Genomic DNA, 9,594 nt, shown 5'->3' on the forward strand with positions numbered 1-9,594 from the left:
GCAACCTGTGTAGAAATACTTCATTTAATAATAATAACATTAATTATGTTGTTGTTTGTTTATGTATCAACTTTATTATCCATTTTGTTCCTGTCCAACATTTTAATGTTTTCTCTTTTGTCTCTTTTGCAGGCAAACTTCAGTTGTGAAAACTACAAAATCTTGTAAGTGGCTTTTAAAAATCAAAACAAATAGCGATCTGGATGTATTAGTATTGATTAAGATCACGTTTGTTTTGTCTTTTCTCTGTGAATCAGCTTTAACAAGATGGATCAGACATTATCATCGGTCCCTTCGAACCAGACTGAAGCCCTGCTGACGATCAGAGACTCAGTGATGATGATTCCTCCCGATGGTGAGGCAGAATCGAGCAATAACACTTGCTCATAAATACGTGGATCACATCAGAATAACTGAATGCAAAATTCTGCCCGAATTAAAGTGTGAATTGTGTTTTATTTCCCTCCAGAGTGCATTGAGAGAGCGAGCCAAGTAAGTAATGATGAACAAAAAGATACATTTCATGTTCAGTAGATTGTGTCTGTTTTTATGTTTCAATTGTAATGCAACATTTGTTCTCACTCTTGCAGTGCACAGCAACTCCTGTAAATGGTAAGCGACTGATTATATCCTACTTGATTTGAGATGTCAGTGATGTTTCTAAAACTTAAAGTCTTTGTTGTCTTGTCCTTTTCCAGAGACTTCCCTCTGTGCAAGTGTCAACAGGTGAGCTTTTCTGTCTGCACTCAAATGAGTTAAGGCACTGAGGACACAATGGTCTGTAATACATGTTGCATGCTCTTCTGGTTTGCAGCTCTGCTTTGGATCAGTTCTTGAACACAACGGCTCCGAATGCAACAGGCCCACAGAATCTTTGCAACTTCACTGTGTTGCAGTTTGCCTGTCTACCAACGGTAATATTACACAAGAGAAAAACACTTAGCTTTTTGTAGTCATTGATTTAGTTTTATTAAAAGCTTATTTGTGTCATCAGTTGTCACAGTTAAACTCTCAACAAGTGGCCGTCGTGTTGGCTTGCAAACAGCTCGGCAATGTGGGAAAAGAGACCTGGAAGCTTTTCTTCACCAAAACCAGCGCAAACCTTGATGATGCACTGCTCAAATTTTCCAACATGGTAAGAAGCCTGTTTTTTAATATCACACTACTGGACAAATTCTTGGGGCCAGGAAGATTGTATAATGGTTTGGGAAGAAGTCTCTTATGCTCACCACCATTATACTTATCATTATTACTCGTCTTCAGTGTCACACGATCCTTCAGAAATCATACTGATTTGATGCTTAAGAATTTTTTTTGATCATTATTAATGTTGAAAACAGATGTGCTGCTTAATATTTTTGTGGAAATTGTGATTGATTAGCATTCGTTTGACATAGAAATATTTTGTAACATTATAAATGCATTTACTGTCACTTTTGCTCAATTGAATGTGTCCTTGTTGAATAAAAGTAAAAAAAAAAAGAAAATCTTACTTACCCCAGACTTTTGAAATGCAGTGTATATATTAAAAGAAAGTTACCAAAAAAACAACAAATAAAAGTCTGAATTAATTTTAAACTAAATAAAAAAAACACTTACCAACCCCCATATTACATTATGTTATATTATGTTATATCATATTTAATGTGATATCTAAAATGTGTTTATTTTCCAGACTCCGAGTCCCAGCAATGTGTCTTGGTCTGATGTTCTGGATGTGCTCGTTGACGTCCGGGTCGATCGCTTTAGTCCTCAGAGACTGAGAGATCCTGCCTTCATTCGCTCATGGTTTCAGGGGCGACTAAAGCCCTTCTTACCATCAGTATCTCAAAGAGTCCTGTCCTGTCTCAGCAGCAAAAACCTCACCTGTGAAAGTTACAGCACAATGTAAGCTTGTCATAGTTACATTGTACGAAGTGACAATGTAATTTTCAGACACTAAGATAAAAAATGAAATACGGTGTTTGTTATCTTTCAGCACTGAGGCTTTTGTGAATGCTCCTCTACGAGATGGACAAGACGTCTGCAATCCACTGCAACCTAATGCCACTCAAAGACAGGATCTGATCTACAAAGAGTTCATGAAAGCTTTCCTCTCTCGCAATGACACTGATGGTTGGTTTGGAATATTTTAACCCTCTTTGAATTCAACATAAAAGTACGCAAATGTTCACAATATGAAATCATTTGCACAAATATTGTGTCATGCCCCGTTTAAAAGATCAAGTGCTCATGTTAAATACCACTCACTCTGTGAGCGAGACAACTTACAAATTTTGGGTTCACATTAAACTAATATAATGAATCACAATGAAAATGTTCTTGTGGCTCTTTCAGATCCCAGGTGCCTTAGAAATTCAACCAGCAGTACGCAGTGGATCAACAGAAACTTTGGGCCGTTCGTTCAGTCAGCTCCCCTAACGGACCTTACGGAACTGAATAGAAACTTCACAGCGGTGAGTGTTAAATGTTGCAATTCATGCAAAATACCTTTGAAAAATACCAAAAAACAACCATTGTGACAGTCAATTTGTTTGTCAATTTAGGTGGATGTTCTACCTCTTTTGGGTCTAAAACAACTAGCTGAGTTTTCAGTCACTCCTGGTGCGCTTAAGGATCCTCCAACTGTCACCAATGTCACGCAGCTTGTTAAGGATTGCCAGTTCTCCGCTTTCTTTGACCTCCTTTCCGGGAAAGTGAAGGTGTGAAAACGATGTTCATACTAATAAAACTTTTTTTTTAAAGTGCTAAAAAAACTTTTTAAAGAGTAACTATGCTAATGGTGCAATGATATTATTGTCTCCTGTCCAGGACGCCCGACTCACACCAGATGTAAATGCAGCACTGATAAAACAGATATTTGACAGAGCCAACCTGTCTAATATAAATGTCACTAATCAGGAAGTTGTAGACTGGTTCCAGAAAAGACTAAAACCTCTGTTAGCCAACCTTTCAGAAAGCGTTGTGTCTCCGTTTTTTACCATCCTCAGCACAAGGGACTGCAATATCACTCAATCCGCGTAAGAACAAAAGATCTGTACATTGCATTTACGTGAGTATACATTGGAACACGTTGAAAGAAAACATTATACACTGTTCATTTTCAATTTACAGACTGAGGCTGTTAAACGGTGAATCTTCAATACCCACAAATACCAAAAATGCGATCTACAACAGCATTCTTCAGTCCTTCAGAGGTATTTCTTCATTAAACGTCACATAAAAGTCATTGAGTGATGATACAACTCAAAAAATAAACAAAAAAATAATAAACTTAGTATTTTTATAAATATAAAACCAGTACATTTTATACTTATAAAATTTAATAAATAATATTTAGAAATTATTCTAAATCTTGTTTTATTCACTTAACATCGGATAAGATCAAACTTTTTTTTTTTTTTTCTTGCAGGGCCACAGCCTCTGAGGTGCTACGGAAACAACAGCTTTATCACGTTCCTGAACGAAAGCCTGTTCGGCTTTGGGCCGCTTCCAAATCTGACCACCTTCCTCTCTCTGATACCACAACCTCGGATATCTGTGGTACGCTCCATATCAACTCTACAGTTCAGATGCTCAGTGTAGATGATGTAACTGTAACTGGTGTTTAATTCATGTATTTCAGCTCGTAAACTCTGTATCTCCTTCTGAGCTGGGAACCTACCTCAGACAGCTGGATGTGGTGAACAATGATTCACAAATCTGTGTCATCTTTAACAACTTTGTCAGAACCCCTGAGTTCTTGGACACCGTGAGTTTTGCTTTATTTGCACATAATACAATGTTCAAAACACATTTATGTAGGGACACTTACAGCTAATAATATTACAGTTCAACGTTTTAATCATCGTGCTCTCTTGTTTTTGTTTTTTTGCAGGAAGAAGTTCCAGATAATCTTAAACGCGCCATCCTTCCCTGTGTCTGGCCTCTGGCACTGAAAAGTGACAATCAGACGGAAATTGATGTGTGGTTTGACCGTAGATTGAGGCCCTACTTGAAGTTCCTGAACAAAGATACAGTACAGTCAAAAGACACACTGAATGCATCTTGCCTGTCATACAGGAAAATGTCAGTGCAAATGGCTACAGTCAAATTTGTTTGCTTGGAAGTTTAAATGCAAAGTCTTTTGTAACTTTTAAAGTGCTTTCTCTGTTCTTCTAGGGTCTATGTTTTAGGCAACAATTTCACCTTTAATGGTTCTCAGATTTCCAGTGCAGATGTGTACACCACCATTAAGACCTATCTGAAAACAGGTGAATTAGTCTTTTTTTACTCTTCAAAAATTGACTTGTATATATTAGAGAAATTAATACGTCTATTCACCAAAGATCAAAAGTGACAACAAAGACATTTATAATATTACAAAAGATTTTTATTTCAAACAAATGAATAACATTTCATTGTTACATTTCATTAACAAAATATTCATTAAAGAATCTTGAGCAAATAGAAAAAAAAAAAGAAAAAAAAATATGGTTTCCAAAAAAAAAAAAAAAATATGATGGTTTCCAAAAAAATAAAATAAATGATGGTTTCCACAAAAAATATTAAACAGCACAACAGTTTTTAACATTGATAATATAAAAAAATTCTTGAGCATCAAATCAGCAAATTAGAATGACTTCTGAAGGATCACGTTACACTGAAGACTGGAGTAATGATGCTGAAAATAAATTATGCTGGAAAAAAATCCTTTTTAAAAATGTTATTAAAGTAGTAAATTATTTTTATTATTAAAACTGTTATTTTAATAACATTTTCAGTTGTAATAATATTTAACAATATAACTTTTTTTCTTACTGAAATGTTAATTTTCTTACATTTATTACATTTCAGACACTGTTCCAAAATGCTACAACCAATCTGACGCAACACTTAACTCAACTGCGTGGTTTGTAAACAACATTGGTACATTTATAACTTTTCTGAGTCTGGACGATCTCTACTCTTTCGGTTCTGAGAGCACGGTATGAACTTACTATATCCACTTGTTTGCATAGATAAACCATCAATACTTGATTTATAATCAGACCATGTTTTGTGTCACATTATACTGGTGAAAGCGAATTAATACGTATTGCTTATTCCTGTCCCATTTTGTTGTTTGCAGATAAAAATCTTCACTGTGAATCCTGAAAACTTAAAACTTTTCAATCAAAAGACACTTCCAAAGGATGTGCTCAACCGCTACACTGAACTCGTCTTTCGGCAAAACGCCAGCTTTAGTTTGTTTGAGTAAGTTTGAACTGAAACCAGATCAAAATCTCAGAGCGTTCTCGGAGTTCAGTTGTTGTCAAAGCATTAACTTTGTTCTCTGTGTTCTAGCTTGCCTTCAGTTTTGCAGTGCGGTGCCCCAGCATCAATCTTTACAACACTAAACGAGAATCAAACTATTGCTATTCTTGCGAACTTTAAGTCATCTTGCTCCAATGTGGATCCTGCAGTAAGTATTCCATTAAAACCCAAAGTCAAGTCATTTCTTCATGTAACTGTGTTGTAACTGGCTGATATTCATTATACACGTCTTCAGATATCTACAGCCCTTGCGGGAAACATCAAAACCATAGATGCTAATGCTATTAGCAATTTGGGAAATGAAGTTGTTGGCTTAACAACTGCACAATTAAACTCCGCATCTCCATCGGTTCTTATCAGTGGGCTCTCAACACTGAGCAATGTGTCTGGATGGAGCTTTGGACAAGCCCAGGCAATCATAAAAGTGCTTCTCAGTGGATCATTTCAGGTATTATTTAACAATCCAATGGAAGAAACTTCCCTTAAAAGTTGTTGAAATTACCTCTTCATCAGAACCTCAACTTTTTTGTACTTTCTGCAGATCAGCGATTCCAGCAGCTTGGTGAATATTGGATCCCTGATTGGAGGGATCCCTTCAGCAATACTGGTATCAATTCCACCGGCACAAATTCTCAAAACAGCTACAAACATAGCATTTGTGAGAAACCTACTGAGTGCCCCAGATATTCTTCAGAAGACCTTTGTGACCCAGGTGTGCGAACAACATTCATGCGTATTTAGAGACATTTCGAGTGCAAACCATATAAAGTTGGGTCTTAAACGTGTTTTCTATCTCTAGATAATCAGTGTGGGTTCGACACCATCTGACCTAGTGACAAACATTCCCGATGATATGGCTGTTCAGATTCCAAGAACCTTTGTGAATATTCCCTCCGATTTAGATGTAACAGTCGTGAAAAAGTTTAACAATAAAAAATGGAAACCTGAACAGGTACTATAACTTACAAAAATAAAAATGATTATATAGTTTTTACATGTAGATTATTTTTCTGCTAATGCATGTTTTTATTTATAGGCAGTTCTGTTCTTTGATACTGTTGCGAATGCTTTTAATCAATCTGATGAGTAAGGATCTTTTTCTAACTGGTTTATGCAAAAATACATTATGAGTATGCATTGAAAGTAACAATGGTAAATGCATGACTTTTCTCTACAGCCTGTCAGTGGACGTTTTGCAAGGATTTACATGCTCCCGTGTACAGAGATTTAACTCAAATAAAACCAAAGACCTGATCAGAGCCTGCCGACGGAGAGCAGGCAGACCTAAGGTGGTACTGAGCGAGACTCAGGTGAGAGCTGACAAAAACTGGTATTCAAAAATGTGTTCAGTTGAGCTTAAAGTCAAAACATGAACAAATTAACATGATTTGTTGCTAATTGTTTTCCTAGCTGACTTGCATGTACAACATTATTAGTAAGGACTCAATTGTGAACTTTACCAGCTATCCTCCTGATATGTTGCTGTACTACAAGTAAGTTCTATCTGTAATTTTATTAATGTTCAGAAATTTTTCAATGAACTATTCTGTTAAAGTTGTCTGTTGTCCTCCTCAGTTATGAAACAATCAACAAAACCCTCTGCAAGGCATATTTTGCTGAGGTCGGAGCAGCAGATCTCTCTATCTTTTCAAGCACACTGAGTGGAAGAAGGGACATCTTGTGGAGAAATGCTGTAAATTGCTTTGTAAGTATCGTCCAGTGATATTGATTATTTAAGGCCCAGACACACCAAACTGACATCAGAGAACTACAAATGATGAAACCCGATTGCGGTGTCACCTGCATCTAGGCCAAAATGTTGTGCTTGAACACACTGCAAACTAGCATGTCGAGAGGAAATAACTCTCCATACCAGCAGATGGCAGTAGTCATTCCAAAAAGCCAAACCGTCACTTTTGTTTTTCTTTTTTTGTGCACTGGTTCACTAAGCTAAACAGCCAATCAGAGCGATTTCTCTCACCAAAGGGCTCAGCCGCAGATTTAACATGCTCAGTCAGCCGAAAAGCCACCAACACTGTTGTGTAATTGTCTGAATTGTGTGTAAAATGCACTGCAAAAATCAGCTCAACGAAGGCCCGACGATGTCCGATTGTCGGCTTGGTGTGTCACGGCCTGAAGATATTATGATTTAATATTTTTATTAAAAATGTATATATTTTACAATTCAGGGCATTAATGGAACAAGCATCCAGAAACCGGATTTAGCAGTGCTGGGCAACTTGGTATGTGCTGCGAGCACTGACTTCATTACAAACTCAGACCCAGAAATCCTTGAGAACTTGAAGAACTGCAGTACTCTCTCAACTGGTCAAATATCAGCCATGGAAGCTGTTCTTATAAAGGGAACTTCAAAATATGGGCAAGTTACCTTGATATTGAAGGATTTGGAGTCAACTTATCATTATGCAGAGAATCTTTTTTTTCCAGTCCTGATTCTGTTCATTAGTAAAAAAAAGTGCACTGGTTATGACTGTCTGGTAATGAAAGATTATGATTGTATTATTTAGACCATCCAGCAAGTGGAATCAGAAAACGCTTAGTGATCTGGGAATTCTGCCCTTGTACCTCTCAAAAACGTTTTGGGAATCATTCACACAGGTACATTCCATATGAAAATCATACACAGTTGAGCTTCACTGTAAAACTACATTTGTTAAGTAAAACTTGGATTGCGTTTTACAAGAAAATACAGTTTTAGCCAAAATTGTACATTTAATTCAATGTTACCTGTCATTTTTTGTAATTATTGGTGAATTTTACTAGCAATTTCTGAGTGAAAAATGTTTCAAAGTAAAACCTACACCAGATTTCAGTAAACACTGACTAAACCTGTAATATTTAAACATCCCTCTTGTTTTAAACAGAGTGATTTGAGCACGTTCCTCAAAACCTTCTTAAAATTTCTGCGTGTGCGAAACACACCAAAACCACAACTGATAAGTCTGCTTAGAGCAGTCATTGCACCTGTAAGAACCAGCAGAGCAGGTATGCCATATTTATCTCAGATATTTTTTGTTAAATGTATTCTCATATTTTTACAATTAAACAATGTTGTCCTGAGTGTGTGAGTGTGATCCACATCCATCTAGTTTTTCAATGTGAAAGTAATCTATTTCCAGTAAATGTGCAAGGTTTCAGATTTCTTAGCTGCTATAGGTAAATAACCAGAAGAATAACAAAGTGCAGCAGTAAAACTATTTACCATTGGCTACGTGATTTGTGATTGAAACCAGTTTATGATTTCATTAATAAGTTAAAATTTTGCATTATCATGACAGACTGTTTTTGATCGGATTCAAGTTCAAGTTGCAAATGGCGCCCGCTCTTATGTTAAAAATAAAGTGGATAGAGTATGGAAGCTTGTTTCCCCCACGGAAAAAATAAATGAATAAAAGTCACAATTATGACTTTGTTTCTTGTAATTGCAAGTGTATAGCTCACAATACTGATTCTATAAACTCACAATCGCAGAGAAAAGTCCAAATATTGTGAGATAAAATGTCACAATTACCTTTTTTTTATTATTATTATTCCGTGGTGGAAACGAGCTTCCATAATAATTTCCACAAAATTTCCTAAATCATTTGTTCACTTGTTTCAAGTGGATCCCTGTACCAAGGGCACCATCACTAGTACTATCATCAGTGATGGCGCCTTCCCCTTTGGATATGATGAGTCGCAGTTCAGAAACTGTCTGAATGCTACTGTAGTGAGGGACAACCTCGCTAGCCTGTGTGAAAAGATTGACGATAGTGCCTTCCAGAGAATCATTCTGGACAAACTCAATGAGGTAATGTCATATATTAAGATCTGATCAAATCATCCAGGACATCCAGGACAGTTTTAATGTATATGAATTGCTCTTGTCCATCAGATATCACCAAATGGCCTTTCAGAGGATCAGGTCCTGGTGCTGAGGGCAGTGTCCAGGAACGCAACAGCAAATGAAATAAGCAAGTGGAACATCACTAAAATCGACACACTGGCTGCGCTGATGATTTCCAATGATGGCGGATGGACCCCTGAACAGGTGCAGATTTTGACATGAATTTTCTGACGAATCTTACTTATTTTACAGATGTCAACTATTTGGTTTTGTGTTAAAATATTCATTTATCTTTCAGAGCAAACAAATCATTACCAAATACCTAAGCGCTAACAATAATCTGACTGCCACTGAGCTGAATGTAGTGAAAGGACCAAATCTCTGCTCTCTCAGTGTCAGCACATTGTCAACAATATCGGCTGACAGCATACGGTAAAGACTTAAGCCAGATG

At 36.7% G+C, this 9,594-nt stretch overlaps 1 protein-coding gene across 1 annotated transcript in view; it reads left to right on the forward strand.

The window, feature by feature from the left end:
- The first annotated feature begins 469 nt into the window (after nt 1-469).
- Nucleotides 470-9,594, forward strand: part of LOC307168041 (uncharacterized protein) — an 11,026-nt gene continuing 1,901 nt past the window's right edge. The window contains exons 1-30 of the mRNA XM_079887580.1: nt 470-612; nt 699-726; nt 815-914; nt 995-1,135; nt 1,676-1,887; nt 1,979-2,115; nt 2,338-2,456; nt 2,547-2,702; nt 2,812-3,020; nt 3,115-3,197; nt 3,413-3,543; nt 3,626-3,751; nt 3,878-4,068; nt 4,162-4,253; nt 4,837-4,967; nt 5,111-5,235; nt 5,326-5,443; nt 5,531-5,743; nt 5,837-6,007; nt 6,095-6,247; nt 6,332-6,381; nt 6,473-6,605; nt 6,706-6,788; nt 6,871-7,000; nt 7,485-7,675; nt 7,824-7,914; nt 8,181-8,301; nt 8,919-9,106; nt 9,191-9,346; nt 9,441-9,574. Coding sequence (XP_079743706.1) covers nt 564-612; nt 699-726; nt 815-914; nt 995-1,135; nt 1,676-1,887; nt 1,979-2,115; nt 2,338-2,456; nt 2,547-2,702; nt 2,812-3,020; nt 3,115-3,197; nt 3,413-3,543; nt 3,626-3,751; nt 3,878-4,068; nt 4,162-4,253; nt 4,837-4,967; nt 5,111-5,235; nt 5,326-5,443; nt 5,531-5,743; nt 5,837-6,007; nt 6,095-6,247; nt 6,332-6,381; nt 6,473-6,605; nt 6,706-6,788; nt 6,871-7,000; nt 7,485-7,675; nt 7,824-7,914; nt 8,181-8,301; nt 8,919-9,106; nt 9,191-9,346; nt 9,441-9,574 — 3,962 coding nt within the window. The 5' untranslated portion in view covers nt 470-563. The remainder of the gene's footprint in view (nt 613-698; nt 727-814; nt 915-994; nt 1,136-1,675; nt 1,888-1,978; nt 2,116-2,337; nt 2,457-2,546; nt 2,703-2,811; nt 3,021-3,114; nt 3,198-3,412; nt 3,544-3,625; nt 3,752-3,877; nt 4,069-4,161; nt 4,254-4,836; nt 4,968-5,110; nt 5,236-5,325; nt 5,444-5,530; nt 5,744-5,836; nt 6,008-6,094; nt 6,248-6,331; nt 6,382-6,472; nt 6,606-6,705; nt 6,789-6,870; nt 7,001-7,484; nt 7,676-7,823; nt 7,915-8,180; nt 8,302-8,918; nt 9,107-9,190; nt 9,347-9,440; nt 9,575-9,594) is intronic.

This window comes from Squalius cephalus, assembly GCF_949319135.1.
Source record: "Squalius cephalus genome assembly, chromosome: 1".
Lineage (NCBI taxonomy): Eukaryota > Metazoa > Chordata > Actinopteri > Cypriniformes > Leuciscidae > Squalius > Squalius cephalus.